The 23,951-nt window shown below is 41.2% G+C and overlaps 1 protein-coding gene across 1 annotated transcript in view; it reads right to left on the bottom strand.

Moving 5' to 3' along the window:
• Nucleotides 1–23,951, bottom strand: part of MAOB (monoamine oxidase B) — a 38,826-nt gene that overhangs the window by 3,077 nt on the left and 11,798 nt on the right. Inside the window, exons 2-11 of the mRNA XM_053386877.1 lie at nt 21,144–21,238; nt 19,670–19,807; nt 12,997–13,101; nt 11,308–11,399; nt 6,591–6,732; nt 5,988–6,137; nt 4,740–4,899; nt 2,856–2,952; nt 2,102–2,155; nt 401–458 (exon numbers count right to left, since the gene is read on the bottom strand). Of these exons, the coding sequence (XP_053242852.1) occupies nt 401–458; nt 2,102–2,155; nt 2,856–2,952; nt 4,740–4,899; nt 5,988–6,137; nt 6,591–6,732; nt 11,308–11,399; nt 12,997–13,101; nt 19,670–19,807; nt 21,144–21,238 (1,091 nt within the window). The remainder of the gene's footprint in view (nt 1–400; nt 459–2,101; nt 2,156–2,855; nt 2,953–4,739; nt 4,900–5,987; nt 6,138–6,590; nt 6,733–11,307; nt 11,400–12,996; nt 13,102–19,669; nt 19,808–21,143; nt 21,239–23,951) is intronic.

Genomic DNA, 23,951 nt, shown 5'->3' with positions numbered 1-23,951 from the left:
AATATAGCAAGTGCTTACTGTTCTCAGTCCATCTTTGAAAAAATTGAAATGCAAAATACATCTTTGAAAACCCTCCCGTGGTTGACTGAGATCCACATGTGAAATATTCCCAAATACCAACACTCAAAGTGAACCTACTGGTTTTCTGAGGTCATGGATTGTGTGTCCAGCTTCATGGACCATGACCTCAGAAAACTAATCCAAGATGACTAGTCTTATAAATCTTCCAAAAGATGTTCAAGCACTGTCCTGGGGCCTCAGAGGAAGATTTGGTGCCAGAGTATTGTCATACAAAAAAATTACTAGGATTCATCTGCTAAAGGAGGAGAATGCATGAAGCCCTGCTAGCTGTATCATCAGAGCTAATCATTAATAAAAACAATATATATTATCCTCTTACATGCAAGGCTTCCTGGGATCCCAACACCTTTGCATAGAGCTCACAGATCCTTCTTTTCCTATAGCAGAAATACAAGAAAAAACATATTGCTGAGCTTACGTTTCTGAAACAAACTATAGTTTGCTCTGAATCTGGATTTTATCACCTCAGTTTCTAAGATTAATATTTACAGGGATTGGTGCTATACATTCTAAAGGCCCTCATAAACATCATGGGCCTGAGCCTGCTAGGGACCACCACCCCACACACAGTCTGCATACAACATCAGCAGCAACAAGGCTAGCACTATTGTTAGGCTGCTGGCCTTCTGAGTGAGACTGCAACCTGGGGCAGCTTACTGGAGTGTCACAAACAGGCAGCAAACATTACTGTTGCATTTTTAAAGTGAGGGAAGGGAAAGTGGTGCTTGTGGGATTTTCTGCCTTGGGTACCAAAATAACTTGGCCAGCCTTGGAGACTCTGCCTTTTCTGCTCTTCCTCAGGTAGCAAAAATTTCTCTGGATGGCCCTACTGAGTAGCCACATGTGCAAACAGATCCTATGTGTGCAGTTTGAATAGCTGGGCCTGTATGCATGGAACAATTCCTTTAAAAGGCTAAAACAAAGCTTTGCCAATTGCCTGTTCATAGGAGGATACAAGCAAATGGAAATGACCTCCTTTCCTTTCCCCACCCAATGGCTGATCAGTTGGATTCTCACTTTTAAAAAATGCATTACAGGCTGCTCTGTGTCACAAGAGTTGTATCGTATCCCCTGTGCTTGCTATGAGCCAGTTTCACAAATGACTCCCATAAAGTGATTGGGCGCATACTGAAATTGCACAAAGGCACAGTGTGGAATCCATGCATGAAAATAAGCTTCGATGCATCGTTGGTGGGTCTTCTGGACATGTTCTCACATACACAAAGACTGCTGCAGGAGGAGCTCCCCCGCCCATAGAGCTCATCATTTGTTGCAAGAACAAGGCTGACTCCAGGCCCACCCTCTCGCACTATGTTGTTATAGATGTTATGACCGTCATTGCATATATCAATTTCTGAACTGGGGAGTCGTAGTAACTACGCACCGAATGAAATACTTTAAACTTAGCAAATACCAAACAGCACTAATTTGGAGACCATCGGAACCATCAAAAACATCATTACTTCCTTGACTCCATTTTGTCCTGGGAGTCAAAACCTATATGAAATATATTTGCAGAGGAACCATTTATTTGTATATTTATTTACAAAGAATATTTGTATGCTGCCAGCTCATATAAAAGATGTAAAGCAGTGCACAATATATACAACAAAACACAAAACAATACCCCCCAAAAAAACCAATAAAATGAATGGCTTGCCAAGAAAGTTTAAACAGCTGCATAGACCTGTTAGTGCATAAAAGTCTTTGCTGCTGAGCTTTACATGGGGCAACACTGGGAGTAAGGAGGAGGAACATGACTGGCAGTGTGACCACCTGGTCTGGCTGTAAGTAAGAAAGAAGGGAGGCGAGGGTTGGTTGAGGCTGGTGGAACAGTGCTCCACTTGCCCTAGTGGGTCAGCCTCCACTGATTCTACCACCATATGAATGAATGAATTTATTATTTCGGTCACAGACCAGTTACAGCTCACATACAAAACCAGGGAAGTCCATATGGGAATGGAAAGAAAGGAACATCTTGGGCTTCCAGAAACAAAATCCAGAGGTTTATTGTTCATACCTTTCCTCCACGGTGAGGTGAGTCAATTTTCTGCATTTCCGAGCAAGGATAAAACTAAAATACAATAATATAGAACAGACTCTTACTTCTATCATCATAATAGAATCAATAATCATTATAGTTTAGATTAAGACCATATGATGCCGGTGGTTTTCAATCATGTCATAAAGTCCTTTTTCAAGACTTATGCAGACTTTGTCAGGTGGCATCTTTCCAGGCGATGTGACAACCCAGAAACACCAGCCATCTCACTTTGTCTCTCCTTCCATGACATTGTGGAAAAAGGGAAGCATGGATTTTTCTCATGGAAGTGCCCAAGGGCACTTGACACCTGGTGGGCACAGCTTATGCACTGCACACACAGGAAACAAGAAATTCCAAACTTGCCTGTTACCAAAAGATGTGTGAAAGAATGAGGGACCCATTCTTTCTCTTCCCATACTTCTACATAACATATGAAAAGGTATGCAGGTTATAAACTAAATAGATGCAAACTCAAACATAGTAGACTGAGACAATAATTCTTCTTCACAGACATCTTTTTATACCCCTACAGGATATATTAAGCCAATGCCCTGTATTATGGTTGCTTTTCCGTAAAGAATGATGTTCCAACTGTATGGTACAGTTGCTCAAGTTAAGCATGTATGGTACATGCTTAAGTCAAAACACAAATGATACTCTCTTCACATTTCATTTCTGATTCTCTTCCTCTCTTAAAAGACTCAGAAGGTGGCTTTTCATTATTCCTTACCCAATTATTGCTGGAAAACTTCCATCGGGTTTAGTGTCATCTAGTGTCAAACCAATAGCTGCATCCTCATCTTCAATTATCATGGTGCCACAATAATCTGAAATGGGAGTGAAAAGTGAATCCATGTATCAGTAATCTAGATAGTTATAACAACTATGTCACTCTCATGCCTCTAAATAATATATCTTAACAACATCTCTTGACAACAGGGGCACCACAGGAACATTAAATTTAATGCAATGTATATGCAGCAATTTAAAAGTCACAATACACAGCTACTTAAAGTGGTTGGGAGAAACTACATAGCGAAAGGGCCTTTAGAAAGCCCTCCTAGTAGGTCCCAGGAAGAATTATTCCCGCCTAGACTAATGGGACTTGGGTGGCGCTGTGGTCTAAACCACAGAGCCTAGGACTTGCTGATCAAATCCCCGCAACGGGGTGAGCTCCTGTTGCTTGGTCCCTGCCCCTGCCAACCTAGCAATTCGAAAGCACATCAAAGTGCAAGTAGATAAATAGGTATCGCTCCGGTGGGAAGGTAAACGGTGTTTCTGTGCGCTGCTCTGGTTCTCCAGAAGCAGCTTAGTCATGCCGGCCACATGACCAGGAAGCTGTATGCTGGCTCCCTTGGCCAATAAAGAAGGTGAGCACCGCAACCTCAGAGTCGTCCTGACTGGACCTAATGGTCAGGGGTTCCTTTACCTTTACCAACACTAATGTCCCCGAGATCACTTAACTGTGGATATATATTTTTGTATTTTAGGTATTATTACACTTTCCTCCAATGAGCTCAAGTTGGCATGTGTGGTTCTGCCCCTGTCCATTTCATCTTCACAACAACCCTGTGACATAGACCAGGCTGAGAGACAGCAACTGGTTCGAGGGTACCCAGTCAGCTTCCTGGCTGAGTGGTCCCGCATTCTAACCACTATACCAAATTGGCCTTCCGGGAGATGCCAAGAGTTGAGCCCTAAGAGTGTCCTGAACAGCCATGCACCACCATTATGTTTGGATTTCTAGAAGTTTCTGAGATTCCTATATTGTACTCTGCAACTGTGTGAGGTAACAGCAGGCTTTAAAAAAGAGAGAGAAATGGATAGTCTTTGGGTGGCTGCCAGATTCTGGGTTACCATGGTAATTCTTCAGGCACAGAGAATATCGACAACTCTTTGCATAAGTTCTTGCTCTCCATAGTGCACCACATTAATCATAAAGATAAAAGACGTAACCCCATCTTCAAAGCACCTTCCCCAGGGAGGGTCCAGTATCTTTTCGGCACTATTTGCTCAGGCCTTTTAGACTCCCTTTAAAATGCTGTCTTAGTAAGGGTTATTTGGTTTTAATATGCATTGTCTCTTCATGGCTGCTCCACCATCTTAATGTTACTGTTTGCTTTAATTGTTAGCTTTAATTGTTTGCTTTTAATTATTAGAATTGTTAGTCACTTTGGGATTCAAGAACACACACACTTTATGCATCTATTTCAATATGTGGGTTGGATCCAGACTTCACCCATGCTGCTGGAAGGGAATGGTGGTGGAAGACAACTTTCTCCACTTCCTCCCTTCCCCTGAAGTCCCCAGAGGATGGGGAGGGGACCCTCTGGAACAGCACGGGAGGGAGGGGAGTAATAATAATAATAATAATAATAATAATAGTAATAATAATATCACCTCCCGCCCCACCATGAGCAGGATCTGTCTGCTGGATCAAAAACCTTCAGTGAAGGAACCACAGACAGCAAGATTGTGCCTGTCTAGCTCTCCATCTATGTGTCTGTCTCTCTAAGATGATGCTGAAGAAGACAGCATGAGAATAACATGTGAGAAAAAGTACACTTTAGGGCAATTCTGCATGTGCCCCTTCCCTTCAATCAGCATGAAATACCTTTTTTCCTCCAGAATGCTTCCTTGTAGTATACTATGCATTTGATGACTGATCCCATAGGAACCCGGCTGATCAACTGATTCCTCATTGAAGGCAATGGAGGGTTAAAGTGAATCTTCATACAAAGTGCCGGAGGGATGGCACTAATAACATACCGGGCCTTGAAAAGAAATACAAAGAAAAATCAACTCTATCTTCACAGGATACTTGAAACTGCTTGTGTTATTATAGGAGACTTCCAGTTACATTTCAATGAAAATTTGACTCACAAAAGAGGATACAAATTTCTCATCAGGTTATAGGTCACAGAAATTTAAAGTGACAAGCAATTTTTCCAATGATGACAGAAATGGACCTTTGAATTTTTCCAAATGGCTGAATAAATTGTTGAAAAGGCTCTTTGCAACACAAAGAACAGAAGGGTAGTTTTAGATACCATTTAGATACTCAGGCATCTCCTGGGAAAATATAGGACAGCAGCCACAAGGAAGGAGTACAGTCACAACAGTCAAGAGAAATAATTAAAAGTAAGAAAGCAAGAAAGCACAATAGCATAAACTCATTAAGGAACTTGCAACCAACATGCATTTAAGCTTTACACATTAGTAATTTTCCTTAAATTTTTTTGTTAAAGGGGACAGAAAGGGGGTAAAAAGGAAGAAATACTTTGGGATTCCTGCTTGCTATTGAACCCAGTGTGTTTTGACTATACACGATTTGGGTTTTATGCACTATCCCCAGAATGTAACTCCCACATTGCATTGAGATATGTCAATCAAGTCATGGCTTACACACACTCTTCTACCCTTTCCTGCTTCCTCAGGGTATGAAGGGAGATTAAATCTTTAATTCCTGGTTTGCAGCAACCTGCTCACAATTTTGTTGTCCAAACCTGGCAAACCATGGTTTGTGCAAACTCTATTTGCTTCTAAACCACAATCCCAAACCATAATTTGATCTGTGCTTGAGATCTCCTTTGTGGGTAGACTATGAGGAAGGAAAGTTTATCATCTCTTCTCTCACAGAGGAAGGAGAGGGGGAGAAAGTGTACAGGTCCAAGGCATAATTTGTTCATGTTTGTAACAGCAAACTGTGGATATTTAACACAGTCAACTGAACCCAGTCGTTTGAACATTTTTGTTTGTTGGGATACTTCGCTCAACTAACAAATGTCCTTTATATCCTCTTCTCCTTATATGACGAAAAGAGAATCCTTGTATATATTAGAACTGTAAGCTTTTAAATCACCTCGTATGTTTCATGATCCAGTGTCTCCACAATGACACTTTCACCAGTCTGATCAATGGAGGTAACAGGCTTCTCTAGTTTAACCAGCTCTCCTAGGTATTCCATGATCTTCTCACAAATTTGGCCAGAACCTCCAATGAATTTCCTCTCCTGGAAAATAGAAAAAACACACAACATAGTTCAGCAGACCAAATTGGTGGCTTAAAATGATACCCAGATGGAACAGATGAACCACAATAGAACCCCCTTCATATGAATATTTTTCTTCTGGCTGGGACACACACATCCAGCACCTTCACATGTTGAGCATGAAGGGCTAAAGGCGGCTTCTAGCCATGTTTGGAAGCCTCTGTACAGCTAAAAATCCTGTTATCTGGGCTTTCAAGCTAGAAGAGGCTACTAAACACATTCAGCCCCCTTCAGACCATCTAAATAAAAATATCAATGTCAGAGATGGTGTTGCCAGTGCATGGAGAACATGGAGGGCATATTCTGCCCTCTGGAGACATTCAACCCTCACTCAATCAAGCTGAACATCTGAAATTATTGCCATAATTATTGAACACAAATAACCGGGGGAGGAGGGGTTCTAGTTCACTATACCTGGCCTCCATTGGTTGTTGAAAATATCCTGGATGTCCCACCGCACTGTTTAACATACCACAGGAACCACAGAGCAGAGACCTCATGGGGCTCAGAGGTAACATCGACATTGACAAACAGAGTAGCAAACCGTCTGGCAGCACTGCACACAAATCCAAAAAAAAGAGGAATAATGTTGAGTTTTGCCTCTCCCCCTGCCCCGCCTTCATTACAGGTGTGGAGATGCAGGATTCTTGCTGGACAGCTCTTACTGCATGCACAGGGAGGGGTGGCTAATATCTCCATTCTCCCTTTTCATGTAATGGGGGGGTCTCAGTTCCAATCATGGTGGGAGGGTGAGATTAGTCTTCCCTCTATGAGTTGCCTTCCCAGTAAGAACTGGGCTACACCCATGCCTGCTGAGTATTTAAAGAAAAACAAGATATGCCACTATCTCCAGGGCACATCATGAAAAGACAGCAAATGGTTAGTTAATTTACAGGGAGGGAAAGAGGTGCTTTTCCTGCCTCAGGTGCCAAAATAACTTTACCAGGCTTGGGTATTAATCACTTTAACATAGGGAGGGGGAATGTTCCACTTTGGCAGTCCTAAGTTCAACGGCTACTCAATGGCTCTGTGTGTGTGTGTGTGTGTGTGTGTGTGTGTGTGTGTGCATGTATACATACAGTATGTATATACAGTGGTACCTCAGGTTACATACGCTTCAGGTTACAGACGCTTCAGGTTAAGAACTTTGCTTCAGGATGAGAACAGAAATCATGCTTCGGCGGCACAGCAGCAGCAGGAGGCCCCCTTAGCTAAAGTGGTGCTTCAGGTTAAGAACAGTTTCAGGTTAAGAACGGACCTCCAGAACAAATTAAGTACTTAATCCGAGGTACCACTGTATATATATATGCACACCCACACCCCAGTGGATTGCAGCTAAAGATTTCTATCATAGCTATAAATGCCCTGATGAATGGTCCTTTGAACTTTTCATTTACTATTCCACTTGAGACTATCAAATAATTCATGTATTGAAGGGAATTTTTTTTATTAAAAACCCACAGCTTTATAATTTTAATTCTTTTATAATCCAAGGGAGCCAAGAAAATGTCAAATAAGTGAAAACCAATGAGAAAATATTATTCAACCAATGTTTTTCTGATTAGTTCTTTCCAGAAACCAGCATGCCCCATTTGTTCCTACCTGAAAGAGCACACTGTGCTTAAGGAAAGTGTTGGCCTCCAGGGAAGCCTGACATTTTGATCTTTTTGTGCATGATTTTGACAGCAGAGTATTATTTCTAAATGATCAACCACTGAAATAGCAACACTGCAATTGCATGTAATATTTATCACATGTTTTCACATATAAATCTGTTACTGTTCCTCACCTTCTTGAGATGCCTCAAACAAACAAGGCAATAAATAAGTGACCCAAAAAGGCTGAGAGTTCTTTCCATGATATTTGAAAAGCAAAGGAGTGAATTAAATATTTCCCTGACATATAGACTAATATTCTGTTATGAGAGAACCATAACTGGAAGCAATAGAGGCAAAAATTTCCCCTTGTTCGTATTTTGATATTTAGTATTTTAAGAAATTAAGAGGAAACAAGGAATGCTCCAGTACTACCATCTTGGCAAAGGATGGGGACAGGATACAAAAATCCCCCTTAATGTTATAACCACTGTAACCATCAGTGATCTGGACACAGAGTCAGAGGCTACAGGGGCACCAGATGGGGAGTCAGTGGAGGGCTCAGAGCTGATTGCTGAAGATAGGGAAACCATTGCACATGAGGTGGTTGGACAGGAGGCCACAGAGGAACTTCCCTATAGTACTCTCATGGGCACCTTCCCCTGACCCTGAAGCACCAGTTGCCTCCCAGTGCACATCACCAGTCCAGCAGCACGGGCAATGCACCAGGAGGGAAGCTATAGAACAGGTGAGAAGTGACTGTGCACAGGCCAGAGGGTTGGGTCTTTAAATCAGTAAAGCTCACTCAAGGGAGCGGAACCTGGAGGAAGCAGTCTGGAAACAGAGGCATCAAAGACCCCAGTCCACTCCCAACCTTTGTTAGAACAAGTTGCTCACTTGGAGCTGTCCATGGTCCAGTTTTGATCTGCCTTGCCTCCTTCTCCATGGAATCTGACATCAGACCAAAACAGGGCACATAAGTAGTGCACAGTCCTGGTTTCCTTCAGTCTACTGTTTCTGGCACAATGTTGGAAGACCCTCCCAAATCTCCCCCATGTCCAAATATTTGTTCAATATTTCAGAAGTGGGTCCTCAGAAGCACCTCTGAGCACACCATGCAGCACATGCAGCTCTGTGGATTTTGCCCTAAATAACAGCAATCTTCAATCCTAAGTGGGTTAGTGGTACAACACATGCTTTCAATCTGTGGCATGCTTACAATCCTGGGAATATCCAGGTAAGGCTAGAAAAGACTCATATAAGCAACCCCAGAGAGCTGCTGCCAATCAACATAGACCAGGAGCAGCCAACGTTGTGTCCTCCTGATGCTGTTAGACTATAACTCCCAACAGCCTCAATGATGATGATCCCAATGATCAGGGACAATGGGAGTTGTAATTCAGCAACACTTTGGGCTGGATTGGCTATCCCTGGGATAGACAATGCTGAACTAGATGGACCAGTGATACAAACAGCTTCCCATGTTCCTTTGACTTCTTGCTCTTATGTTCCAATCAATGCAGAACTAGTGCTGTGCCAAAATATTTCTCCAGAATTTTATTTCCCTGTGAAATGAGTCATTTTCCCCTGCCTCATTATCAGGGCACTTCAGCATTTCTGTGGGTGTAGGATTTTGAGCTTGCCTTATAGTTTAAGAGAGTAGTGGTGTGTGCATCTTTCCAGAAAACATTTATTCACCACTGTGCAGCCTCCCTGGCTGCCCCTGATTCCTGATCTGAAAAGCCCCATGGAATGAGTTATCTTATGATGTGTTCCCCTAGGCTTTAATTGAAGCATGGGTACCTGGGCAGGCTGCAGAGTGCAGACTGGTGAGATGATTTGCAGAATAAAAGAAAAGACACTCAAGCCCACCCAATGGCCACCTTGAAAGCAAGGTAAACACAACAAAAACCCTGTACCCTATCCATGAAAATTTCACCAAAATGTTTAAAAAGTGAGAGAGAAAATTAGCACAGCACTCATTTAGAACATCAGTGCACACATGCCATGGTAGAGACTGCATGCATGCACTTCATGTCTCTGGAAGGTTATACTTCCATGCCTTTAGAATTAACTATACAGGGAAATGGCTGGCTCCTTCTATTTTATTTGTATGTAGTATGGGCCTTGTGTGATTCCTCATTTGAAATATGTAAAGTTTATAGGAAATTATCAAACACACATAGCTTTCTGGCTGCATTAGAGCTTGCCAGACTAAACTAGGTACCTAATATATGTCATGCATCTCATTCCAGCATGCAATGCCATATAAAGGCAAATTTGTTCAATTTGTCAACAGAATGGAAGAAAAATGGAGATTACCCTTCAGCTCCATTGCATCCTAGAGAAAGGAAGCCATTTCAAAAAACATAAATCTTGATCACAAAGGCAGATCAAATGCATAGAAGTACATGAAACATGCACATCGATAGGTTTCTAATAAGAGAGAGAGAAATGAGGTTCACCCTGGGGCTTAATATGGGATAGGACTCAGTTTGTGTAGGAACCATTGGTTTTAATTCATTTTATCTAAACCACATTCTCCCGGAAGCTGAAGAAGAGTGGGAGGTCTCACAACCCTCCTGGCTGAGCATTAACTTAGGAATGCTCACTGCAAAAACAAAAGTGTTAAGTGCTAGAAAAACAAATGCAAAAACAGAAACAGAAAAACAAAAAAGCCTAACACTAAAGTAGGGGCAGTGAACTGGATCCAGTGGGAGAGCAAGATCCAACCCTCCACAAGCCACTTTGACAGGCTGGCAGGGCCACCCACCTGTCAATTACCAGGTATCATATGACACCAGGTATTTTAAAACTTTCATGAAGAACTGGGAGCACCTACTGGGCCAGATAGGGAGACATGGGCAGACCACCTTAGCCCATGGCTTGTAGGCTCCCCACCACTGATGGAATGTTGCTTGTGTGGTGCTGTCCCTGAAGAGTTCTTAGAAATGTCCTCTGGTAGAAAATGGGACTAACAAATTGACCAGAGTTGCTAAGAGAAAATAAATGAATCAGCTCCCAGATTATTATTTTTAAAGGGCTGTGGCTTTCCAGGTGTTGCTTGGCCATTGTCCATGCTGGCCAAGGCTGCTTGGAGTTGGTACAAAATCATACTTCATAAACCATGGGTTGCTTAACCCCAATCTATTTCCCTGTTGCTAGTTTTATGGTGGCAGGTAGCATTTTTATTTCTAGGAGCATTTGAAGTCCTTTGAATTGCTGTTTGGGGGTTTGGAGTTTTCCACTGCTAGTCTGTTTTGTTTATTTATTTTTTTACTCTTCCTAAACTCAGCAGAGCTTACATGAGTAGACGTGTATGATCACACTGTCAGAGCAATATAGCCACATTTCCACATGCACATTATTTCACTGTATCTCCCAACTGTGAACACAATTCATCATTCACTATGATAAAGATTAATATTACTGTAGCAAATAGATAGCGTTACTTCTCAACTTAGGATAGAGATGTTTCCTCTAGGTACTATTGCTATTGAGCTTATCAATATGGAATGTATAAAACTGCATCTCACTTTGTCCAGCACACTTTGTCTATCAATTCTTGCATAGTCATTTTGTCCCATTCCTCTGCATGGGGCGCCTTCCATGGCGCTTCATTGGGAATCTAAGAGAGAAAGAGAGTCACATCTCAAGAAAGAAGCCACAGATCTCCTATGTAGAAATCATTCACCCTCTTCACTGGCTCCACAGGAGCGCCATACTAGTTCACTTCTAGATTACTTAAGACTTTAGAAGCAGAATACTAACAGGATTCTCTAGAAAAATAAACAAAACAGTTTCATTTATCCATGACACCAAAGAGTTTTTACCTTCTGCAAAGCCCTCTGCTTCCCAGTTTAGTAAAAGAAAATAAAGCCTTTGTGCTTTGGGAATTTATTCTGCCTATCAAACTGCACTGTTCAATGGGCTGGACAGATTTTTCATTGAAAATTTTAAAATACTATATAGCATATTTAAAATTAATTAAGTCCTGTACTCTTTTAATTGGGTTTCCCACACAATAAACTATTATTAAGTCTGCAATGTTATATACCCTTACTTAGGAATAAGTTTGAAATAGCTCATTGAGAAGGTATGGACACAATGCTATGGATGGAATACTGAACTGAGCATCATGTGCATAATGGGCACAGGCAGTCACCTCTAGTGAGGCTGCAAGAAAGAGATAAAAAGCATTTCCTCCAATTTCAATTGAACATGGCCTGCCATTATATCCAAAGGAGATAAATGCTGTTTAGTTTGAACTTTGATTTATCCTAACAAGCCAACTTCCAACCACGTCTTATGGACCTTGCTTGTTCAGATAAACCATAATTTAAAAAACTAACTGCACTTCCTAGTCCAGACCTAACATCAAGCTGTGGTTAGGTGAAATGGAAGAGGACACTGGAGGAGGAGAGGGGCGATAGGAGCCCATTCATTTATTGCTAAATGTGAAGACTCATTCTGGGTTTTTGTTTTTTGTTTTGGAATAAGCCATTTAGAACTATGAAATGGATTGGCTTTTATTTGTCTTGCTTTATTTGTGAATTTTTGGAATTCTTATGCTATTTATAGCCTATATATTTATTTAGTCCTACATAGTTCAATGAGACCTACAAACAAAGACCTACAAATAAATGCTGCATAGGATTGCAGTATTTATTGTTTGTTAATTTTGATTGTTTTTATTACAACCCCCCCCTCAAAGGGTTATCTTGATTATTTCTTTATCTTGAAATTAGATTTGTATGTCTGCTTCCGTGTAAGTGACTTGACCACTTCCAGATAGCAGAAAAATACCAATCCAGCAATGCAGGAAAGGGGTCAAAGGCAAATTTGTACTGCAAAGGGGTGTGAGAGAGAAAAGAGTGTATTCTGGAGCAGGATGGAGGGCTGCAGGGCTCAGCAAACATTTTCAGCAGGGGGCCGGTCCACTGTCCCTCAGACCTTGGGGGGGCAGGACTATATTTTTTGGGGGGGGATGAATGAATTCCTATGCCCCACAAATAACCCAGAGATGCATTTTAAATAAAAGCACGCATTCTACTCATGTAAAAACACACTGATTACCGGACCATCTGTGGGCCAGATTTAGAAGGCGATTGGGCCGGATCCAGCCCCCGGGCCTTAGTTTGCCTACCCATGGCTTATGGGCACTGAAGCTCAAATGAAAGGGTTCTGATAGATGTCACCAGTCTGGACAATAAGCTGGCATTTACCTCCTTCCCCATTTCATCCATTGTCCTCCACAAATTGTTGTAATCCAAATAGGCAATGGGATTCCACATTGGAGGGAAAGGGCCTTTGAAGGGATAAGATTTGCCCTGCAAAACAGAAGAAGCAAGAAAAAACCCCCACTCAAATCCATTTGCTTATTTTTCTCTATTTTGATTGAAAAAAGGATGCAATTCAATATAGAAGATCCATTTTAGAGAACAGATCACTCAAATGAATATACAAAACAAGTCCTTGAGACTGCCATTAAAAAAAGCACACATTCTGTCCAAGTTGATGCAAATAACTCATCTTTGAATCATACATGTAGGCAGCCAACCAGGGCAGGAGAAAGAAAGTCCTCCATTACTCCTCAACTGCCTTTCTTGAACCTCCTACAGACCATCTTTGGATGAGCTTTCTAAATGGCAATGATAGGCGCAGCTCAGACTTGTATCACACTTGCTAAGAGTTTGCTAAGATGGAAAACTCTGAGCCAATCCGTACCTTATACCTTAAAGGCCTTTGGGGAAGGGTCATAGCTCCAGGGTACAGCCCCTGTTTTGCATGCAGAAGGTCCCAGGCTCAATCCCCAGCGTCTCCAGGTAGGGCTGGGAGGGACCTCTGAAATCTCAAAGAGTTGTTGTCAACAACACTTAACTAGATAGACTTCACTTGGTAGAAGGTAGCTTCCTACAGTATGCTCCAAACCAACTTATTTACATATCCCCCAAACTTCCCTTTAACATATAGATCAGCAACACTGTCTGTGGCAAAGGTGAAGGAGGGAGGTCTGTCTCTCTGACAGCCCTTGGAAAAGACCCAAGGGCTTCCAACTTCTGGCACTGCTGCTGGTGAATGCAGGATGGATGGAGACCTTTGGGCAGGGGGTGAGCCAGGAATTCTTCTCCGGTTTGGATTCTAAATCTGAAGCAGAATAATTCAGGAACTCGTAACACACATCAGTGAGCTTTGCTGATAGCCCCATTTATTAGTTTAAAATATTCAGGGCATGCACATAAAGGACATAGCATTAGAAATGGACACATTAACTAAAATCTGTACTGTAAGTCAGTGCAAAATGGTTTAGGCTAGGTTGGCCTCCCTGCTTCCATCAAAACAGCCAAACTGCCACCCGCTTTTGTCTTAATTGGATTGTAGATTATGCCGCTTGTGTGCATGTAATATCAAATTTTAATAAGTATTTGATTAAGTGTCCAGTTAAACTGGCAAATTAATTGAAATGAACTGCTACACAAGCAAGATAATATGATTTAGAATGTTAATAGATTGATCACAACAGGAATCATTTGATAGGAGAGATTTTGTGGATCAGTGTTATGTCTCATTTTATTTAGTGTCTTTAACAATAATCTTTGGTGAAAGGTAGCCAGCATATGTAAAGTGTGCAGCTGTTATAATTCATTGCCTTTCCAGCTATTTCTTTAAGAAAAGCCCCTGAGAGGCTAGAAATATCAACTATACATACAGCACATAAAAAGCAGATACATTTTTTATTAGCTTAAAGTCTTTAGAAATTGAATTCAAAGGAAAGTAGTAAAAGCAAAACCATGGAGACAAGGAATAGCAAACCTGGCCTGCTTGAAAAAGTACACAGTATTGGAAAAGACAAATTGGATGACCTGAAATAATATGTTCTACTTTACTGGGAAAAATACAAGTTCTTGGAACGTCTTACAAGAATTTTATCTGTCTAGCACTGTTTGTGGAATGAAAACCACCTTAGATGCCCCTGTGGGTGATCTATTCCCAGAGAGAAATGGGGAGGGGCTGATGAGGTTGAACATCTTAAAATTTTTATTTCATGATGTATGGCTGGAAATGGGTGGTACTGTGGTCTAAACCACAGAGCCTAGGGCTTGCCGATCGGAAGGTCAGCAGTTCGAATCCCCGTGACAGGAGTGAGCTCCCGTTGTTCGGTCCCAGCTCCTGCCCACCTAGCAGTTCAAAAGCACGTCAAGTGCAAGTAGATAAATAGGTACCTCTCCGGTGGGAAGGTAAATGGTGTTTCTGTGCACAGCTCTGCCAGAAGCGGCTTAGTCATGCTGGCCACATGACCCGGAAGCTGTCTGAGGACAAACGCCAGCTCCCTCGGCCTATAGAGCGAGATGAGCACTGCAACCCCAGAGTCGTCCGTGACTGGAGCTAACAGTCAGGGGTACCTTTACATTTACCTTTACTGCCTCTCATATCAGTCTGCCTCTGAATACCTGAGTATCAAGTGGGAAAGCTCTTTCTGATATCTGTTTGGCCACTGTGGGGACAGGATGGGGCTCTGGTCGGATCCTGCATAATTCTTTTTATATGCTCTTATTTTCAGCTTTTAGAAAAGGCCTTAGCCCATGTTCCAGTGGCTGGGGAAAACCTGAGAAGAATGACAACATATTAAGTCATCTTGACTCTAATATTTATGCTTTAATTAGAACAGGTCTCCAAAGAAAAGTTTGAAAATGAAAAACGAAAGCAATTTCACCCAGTCATTTAAAATCCATTTAAGCTGTTCTACTCTGATCTCTGCACATGGAAATGGCGATTTATTTTGTGGAGCATGTCAAGGATGAGAATAAATCAGAGTATTTAACTCTTACACATGTATCTCCAGCCATAAAAGAGATGCCACAAAATTGAATGTGTTCCAATACAGCAATCACGTACTTTGGGGCTAATTAAGTCTGAATGCTCCAGCTGCTTTGCATATTTTATTCATAAACAAGAAGACGGCAAACAACATTTTAATAAACAGTTCCAGAGCAGGAATGAAAATGAACAAGGCTTGAGAGAGCCTTGCAAAGTTGTAATTCAATGGTTAGAGCCAAGGAAGAAGGTAGGCTATGCACTTTACATAGAGACAGATTTGTGGCTTTGGTTAATATTTTATGGGAACCAAAAGAAGAAGGGAAGAGGAAAGTCAGAGAAAATAATAACCTACCCTCTTAATTAAGAAATATATACATGTTTGCAGATAAGATATTCATCATCTGATGAAGAATACATTTTGAACTGATTGAGGTGTTAATTTCCCCCCATGGTAAGGTAGGTGGAAGGGTGCAGAAGGCAAAAAACCATATTTTTATTTCAAAAGTCCCCAGACTACCACATGCCCTATTCATATTCATGAAAGTGTATGTGAAATTATATTGCTTTCCTCACCCCACTTCTCTGAGCAGCAAGCAATTGCCTGCACTTGGTTTCCTTTGGAGGAGCCCACTGGTGACTTATGCCGTTTGTGATGTACGAATTTACTTACAACTACATAGGTGGAGCATAGGAGACATCAAATGGCCAAATCTCCAGCACAGAATCATCATAGTCCAACCCTCTGCAAATAAGTTTTCCAAATCTAAATACTGCGACCAGAGTAGCCCATCTTCTCCACACTACAATGGGCTAAGCAAGAACACAGATACACCATACCCAAGCATACCATACCCAGAAGATCAGTCTTATAAAAACAATTGTGCAGCTGTAACTTATTTGCTGCATTGGAACCAGGTATCTTCCCTCCAATGCTTTGTTGCTTGATTATTTCTCCCCACTAGGATTCCTGTGAGGGCAGAGCAGAATGTGGTTGCAAGAATATCACCATCACAAGCTCCTCCCACTGGATAGGGACCATGACTTCATTAGTTGAGTGACACAAATGTCTTGTCACACACACCCCACTATGTACATTTTAATTATCTGAAGAAGCCTTCTCTGAATAAAAAATGTGTTGTGTAGTGTGTTTTGTGTGTGTGTGTGTGTGTGTGAGAGAGAGAGAGAGAGAGAGAGAGAGAGAGAGAGAGAGAGAGAGAGAGAGAGGGAGGGAGGGAGGGAGGGAGGGAGAAAGAATGAGAGGGAGAGAGAGAATAATCTCTTAAGAAAAATCACAGTGGACCCTCCTATTTGCCTCCACTCAGCCGCTTATTCCATAGCATAATAATTATTTTCTAACATACAGTCCATCCTGGTCTGAAATTATTTTGTTAATTGGTATTAGAAGTAATTCATACTCCTTGAATTAAAGAGGCACCTCAGTTAGTGAACTTAATCAACTCTGAAGTATTCACCATCAGAAAAGAAACAGAAAGATTTTTATACAGTGCTTTTTAATAAGAAAAATAGTGCTGGTACCCACCATGAAGTTATTACAGTGATTGCCACACTTTTAAAATATGGTGGGAAAGGTGAAGGTTGCATACCTTTGAATACCCCCAGAAAAATGCACTGGTTTTACATGACCCTCATTAAAACTTTCAAAGATAACATTTCTTGCAAAGGCATCCACTAATGTTTTAATCTGAAAGTATGACATCATTCCCATATTGGATCGTCAGACAGGCAGTACTTTTCTCTGTGGGTACGCAGGGGTACGCATACCCATAAACATTTTGTGGATCTTTGAAGTTTTTTCCATTTACTGTATTTATTTTCCCAGATTTGAACTATAACATGGTGATTTTCTTGAGTCAAAATGAGAGTACCCCTAAACTTCTTTTTTTAGAAAAAACATTTTGCAGGTATGCAAAATCCTGCAAAACCCTTGTTATTTTTAAAAATAAATAAGGTAATTATTATTCCAGTTATACAGATGTAAAGTAAGCTTAATATGGTGAATGACACTCTCATATCTGAACTAGAAATGAAGCCCATGTCTCCTAGGTGCAATCCATTGATTACAATGCCTTGGTGCCAGTTAGCAAACAACACTTTTCAATAATTTGTCTCATATTTATTGATTAGTACACCAATAAAACATCACTTAAGGGCCAAAACACATAAAGCCAGCCCCATGTAGAATGCTTAACATCCCACATATATCCCATCATGCACTTGCTACATGTTGGTGGGCCTACACGCAGTATTACCAAGCCAGTAATTCCTGGCCTGCTGATGTGGTAATGATGGAGCTTAAATGGTAAATGTACTTAAATGCACTGGGGTATGCATAGAACATTTACTTAAACAAACATTTTACCTGTAATATACCAGTATGTATGTTATAGTGGTTTTTGCTTGGAAAACAGACTGATCATAGTTCTCCCTAATAACTCTTTGCTCCTATCGATATATATTGACCTTTTGGTAGACACTGTTTTGTTTGTTACTTTGAGTGATATATAGCTTTTGTCATTCCACCTAAAGGAAAGAACTGCTATAACCTAATCTATACTGGATTGTGCTCAAGGCAGCAAAGCCTCAGATAGCAATTGGCTCGAATGTTCACAAATATTCCAACTGCTCAGAGAACTAAACTGTCAGAATGGAAAGTTGTCTGCCTGCCTGGGATTAAATACTGACCCACAGGTCCCAGGAAGAGAAGTAGTTTTGTGGGCCAGACTAAAAGGAAGGGGAGCCAAGGGACACCAGACCTAGACACAATGGGACTAAGAGAAACGTGCGGATTAGGCAGTAAGGTAAGAAACAGGAAGATGAATGAAAGAGCTATTTGGAGGCAAATGGACGGCTGAACTTCACATTTTGAATTTTGAACTTGCCCACCATATTTGCAGGCTCCTGTTGCTTCTTTGATGCACAAGATCTAGATTCAATATTCCTTACTTACAGCAAGCATTCTGCTCCAACCACAGGTCTGAACACCCAATGCAAAAGTGAATGACCAGTTCAAACGTGAGTCCATCTGTCTACTTCTACCTTGGGCAACATTTGCAGTATCTGGGAAGCCAGAGGGTTTATAAACCATTTCCGTTCAAGGATGATCACTATCTGCCCTTATTGCAACTGTAAAATTTAGTGAGATACTGCCAAATACAATGTAATGTAATAACATGATGATTAATATTTCCGCCCTTGTCTGACATACAGGTAAAATGGTCCAGGCAGTCATCATTAACCTTTCCCCATTCAAGAAAATGAAACTGAATTTATAATATAGTAATCAGGCTGGCCCATGCTAAATCATTTAGCATTATATGCTGGGATGGCCTTTCAGACATAATTAGAAAGCTATCCAGGCATTAAAATCTCCCAGTATAACCAGGTCTGCCACTGGGCATTCATCTAAGAAAAGACCAATTAGGTTTTCTTCCAAGGCTCACTCAGATACAGCAGAGCTGCTACTGGGAAACTACACTTTCACAGCACTGAGAGGAAGGGACACTTAAAATAATAAGATAAATATTGCTACCCTTTACTGCAAATATCCCAACTAGATGATGCCCCCATGTTTGAACTGCCTGAAACTCTGCATCTAACAGAATTTTGCATATCTCTTTAGAAGGCATTAAACACTTCAAAACCCAGGAAATAACAGCCACCTCATTGCTTAATTCTGCATCTTGGTTATATACCTGATCAAATTTCAACAGGGTATCGCTACAGTTAATGATATTATTTAATACTGCAATAATCCATCAAATTGTTTTGATTCCACAATCAGATTAGATCACTTGATCCAGTCAAACTCGCAACTTCTTGCAGAAAGAATGATTATACATAACCCCAGTTAGGCTTAAACATTGATCTTTAACCTATTTAGGGATTATGGAATGCTGCGGAAGAACACTTAATGCCTATTTTCCTTCAAAACTTATGGCACCCCTGGGTATTCAGGTGAACCGGAGAACTTGGTAACAGAAGCATCCCAATAAAGATGTTATGAGCCACCATCCTAATTCCAAAAACATACACATTCAGAAAAAAAAGTTCTGGTCATACCTTGACATGGTGAATGAGATGTTCTACTTCATTCACTTTATAGGTCTCTAGTCCCAGCTCCTTAGATAGTCGCAAGACACGGTTTTGTGTTGGCCCCACGTATGCCCCTCCTAGGTCCACATATTTGACATGCTTATTCTGGCAGAGAAGGGAACAAAGGAAACGTTCTTGGCAAATGGCTATCAAACAAAACTTGTGATTCTCCATTTTTGCCCTCAATTCTGTGCCATGGGATGAAAATGTTTTTTAAAAAACGATTCAAAATATTTATAAGTTCTGCTACTTACCCTTCACCATAAGGTCCGAGGGTGGGTCAAAGCAGTAGAAATAATATACAACTTTTAACACGTGCAAAACCATTCCCGCCAGAGCAAAACGATACAGATACATCAAAGGAGATGGGTCCCACAAAACAAAATTCTTTCGTGGCAGGGAAAAGAGTGAATGGCAGAGTAAAGAGGTGCATCATACGATGAAGGCTCTGCAGTGAAGATGCTAGACACTCCCATGTGGGGACAGGGAATCTGACAATTTAGCAGCTGCCCCTCCTCATTAAGGGTATCCCATTGAAGGGATCCAGGGTGAGTGGATCCTGTCTGAAGCCTGGGCGTGGGCTAGGGCCATGCCACGACTCCATCGGTGACCTCTTAATTGATGTATACCAGGGGTCAGCAACCTTTTTCAGCTGTGGGCCAGTCCACCGTCCCTCGGACCATGTGGGGGGCTGGACTATATTTGGGAAAGAAATATGAACAAAATCCTATGCCCCACAAATAACCCAGAGATGCATTTTAAATAAAAGCACACATTCTACTCATGTAAAAACACCAGGCAGGCCCTACAAATAACCTAGTGATGCATTTTAAATAATAGGGCACAGTCTACTCATGTAAAAACACACTGATTCCTGGACCATCCACGGGCCGGATTGAGAAGGCGATTGGGCCGCATCCAGCCCCCGGGCCTTAGGTTGCCTACCCCTGATGGCTCCCCTTATTGGTTGTTGACCCTTTTGAGACTTCCTGCAGACAGGCAGGAGTCAGGATATAGTCTGGCTTCACCCAAATGCCTAAGTCAAACCGCTCACATCTGCAACCAATAAAGTTGTGACCTAATCGATCTCATTAAACCAACATATTTGTGTCTGTGTGTCTATTTCTGAGAACTGCGGGGCCCGGGGCCTCGCCAAGCAATTTAGGAGCTGCAACAGACAAAATCCTCTCCAAAGCCACTATTCTTAACCCTTTAAAGGGTGGTGGAACTACCAAGAGAATCCCCTCTACCAATTATAACACTCAAGTGCTTATAAGAATGGAGATGCAATATTTGCTATTGTGTTGTTGTTTTATTATGTTATTATGAAATAGTTTGCAATGTTTGATTTTGAAATGCACTTTGTTGTGAGCCAATTTGAGCATCATTTTGTGATGCTTTGTGAATGAATGAATAAAAGAGATAAGACAGGAATACTTACTCTGACTGTGAATGTTCTGCCTCCAACCCTGTCACGGGCTTCCAGGACCACAACACTCAATCCCGAGTCAAACAGCAACTTGGCTGCTGATAGACCTAAAGAGCAAACAGAAGGATGCATTACGTCCCTCCACCACGCAAAGTACTCCCAGCTACATGAAATAAGAGTCAACCTTGAAAATGGATTTCATTAAATATTTCAGAGGTTTAAACCGCCCAATTACAAAGACTGAATAGTGAAGTGCTCCTTAGCCAGTGTTAAAATGCCATTATGAAATCTGGAATGCTATTGCCATGGATGGGCATAGTAAATTGTTCATCAGATGGTGCTCACTTGAGAATACATCATTGTCTCACTCACATCCTGCTTACAGGCTTTTGCATAGGCATCTCATTGGCCACTGTGAGAACAGACTGCTGGACTATATGGGACCTTGGCCTGATCTTGCAGGCTCTTCTTATGCCCTTATTGTACATAATTCAGGGCAAGTGCTTGGGAAGGTCTTTGGATGCCAATGATGCAGCGTGACAAATGAGAGCACTTCCTAGCTATGCCACCTTTCTTATCCATTTGAAGGAGAATAATCATTCTAATATATTACATGGCAGGAAACTAAAGGCATCTCCCATACCTAACCCTAATAATATTTTCACACATACACAATATTAGGGCACATGCTCTCTGGCATATTTTTCTTGTTTTATGGTTGATATTTAGCAATATATTGAGAATACCTCTCTCAGCTTCAGTTCCGCAAATGGAAGTTAAACATGCAATTTTATGAAGAACAGTGAAGCAATCACATAAAAATATTCTGTGCTGAAGTTCTATGCAGTATCTCACTGCATACTCTCTTAACTGCTTTTATTTTTGTTAGTTCCAGTTACAGTGCTACAAAATGTTACTTTCTTCATTGCATTACCCTATAGATCCATAATTTGCACAGTAAACCATGGCTTGGCATGATGTCCGAATTTAGCCATTGTGTGCCCTGTGGCGACTCAGCAGCTTTAACTCAAATTTCTCCAAGAGTTGCAGTGGTAGCAAAATTAATAAAAACAATTAAGAATTGACAAGGATTGATCTTATTTGCACAAAGGGCACTGCAACATTTAGAAAGAGGTGAAGCAAGGGAAATGCAGTAAGCCTTCATAAGTAACTATGGCAACCTGCTATAAAATTGCATCCCCTTAAAGACTGGCTTCTAAGGGCTTTTACAATGGAAATTTAATCTGCAAACACTGCTTCCCTATCACAGAATAATCTGTATTCAAATTACTGTCTGACTGAAATGTCAGCAATCATAATTATTAACTGAGCTTAGATTTTGGCCTGTTGGATTCCTGGTGGTTCATCTTTCATCAATCAGAATTTTAGATTCAATCATTTATCTACCCAAAACATCAGAAAGATAACAGAAGATGAACATTACACGGGTTCTCTCAGTTAGGCTCACCTTTAAAGATGAACTTTGTGCAGTTATAAAATATAAAACTGTAAGTGATATTGCTATATATGAAGGGAACTTGAGAGAAGGTTTGGTTAGTGAAGTATATACACATGTGATCTGACAATATCTATTCATTCCCATGGCCAATACTTTCTACAGTTTTAACTCAGCAATCATCTTCTCCATCCATCCCTTTGATTGGAAGCTTCCTCTTTGCGCCTTTTGCTTGCCCATTTGCCTTCATGGCTAAATGAGCTCCATGGCTCATCCAATACCAGCTTCTTCTGTTATGCCACAGGGCCTTATTCTTAGCATCTGTGACCTATTGGTGGCTGCAAACTCCTTCACCAATCCCAAACAGGAGGTGAAATGAGGTCAAGGAAGGCCTCAAAAGGCATGCTGAATGGCACCTTTAGAAGCAGCTTTTCAAGCATGAGCCCCAAAGACTGGGACATTAATGAATTAGACTAAAAACCATTTGCAAAAACTAAGATGCTTGATTTTGGGGCCAAGAACAAGCATTTCCTCTCCACCCCACCCCGCTTTGGATTAAGAGCCTGTCTGGAATTTCATCTTTCCAAACCATCCAAGGTCAGGGTCACAGAGATGCTTCATACTTTCCAAAGCAGCCTGGGGGGGGGGGGAGAATACAAATCAGTGGTCCTTCCTCTTCCCACGCTTCTTGAGAATGTCAGAAATGGCTCCCAGGCATCTACCTCTGTAAGGAAATCTGTCTGCTTTCTGTCCCTACATGTGTAATGCATTCACTTCTCCAAGGAAAGGGAAGCACACAGAGACAGCCAAGGAGATGCTAAACAAGTGTGGGAGGAAGTTCATTTGTGTGTGTGTGTCCCCCAGCTTGTTCTGAACATCCAAGACAGTTTTGCCCACAGATAAAAATAGAAGTGTTTTCTAAAAAGCGCAGTCAGACAGTATACAACACTTAAATGTCTCAAAATGTTTAAAGACAGTTTCACGCAGAAGACTTTCCTCCAGATTGTTTTCTCTCCTAAGCACTCTAGAGAACAGCCACTTCAGGCCTAATTTGGAACGCTGAAGTAATTTCACAACTAAATCATACTTAACAGAATATCTGCTGCTCAAGTGAGACATTAAAAACACCTCTAAAAATTAAGGTGAACTGGGAAGCCACACTCTCACAAATCACCACAATGGTGAAAAGCTTTACATAGTCAAACCACAGAAAGCACAATAATTGATAATCAAATAACCGTTGACTGTGGAGCCATTGAGTTTATGTCCAATTAGGTAATGTACCCACTTTAGATAAACACTGGGAAACTAGCTTGTGTTCAGCTACGATTACTGGTACCTGTTTGGTAAGGCTGGTCACAGAT

Source organism: Podarcis raffonei, chromosome 4, assembly GCF_027172205.1.
Source record: "Podarcis raffonei isolate rPodRaf1 chromosome 4, rPodRaf1.pri, whole genome shotgun sequence".
Classification (NCBI taxonomy): domain Eukaryota; kingdom Metazoa; phylum Chordata; class Lepidosauria; order Squamata; family Lacertidae; genus Podarcis; species Podarcis raffonei.
This window is presented reverse-complemented; position numbering and strand designations above follow the sequence as displayed.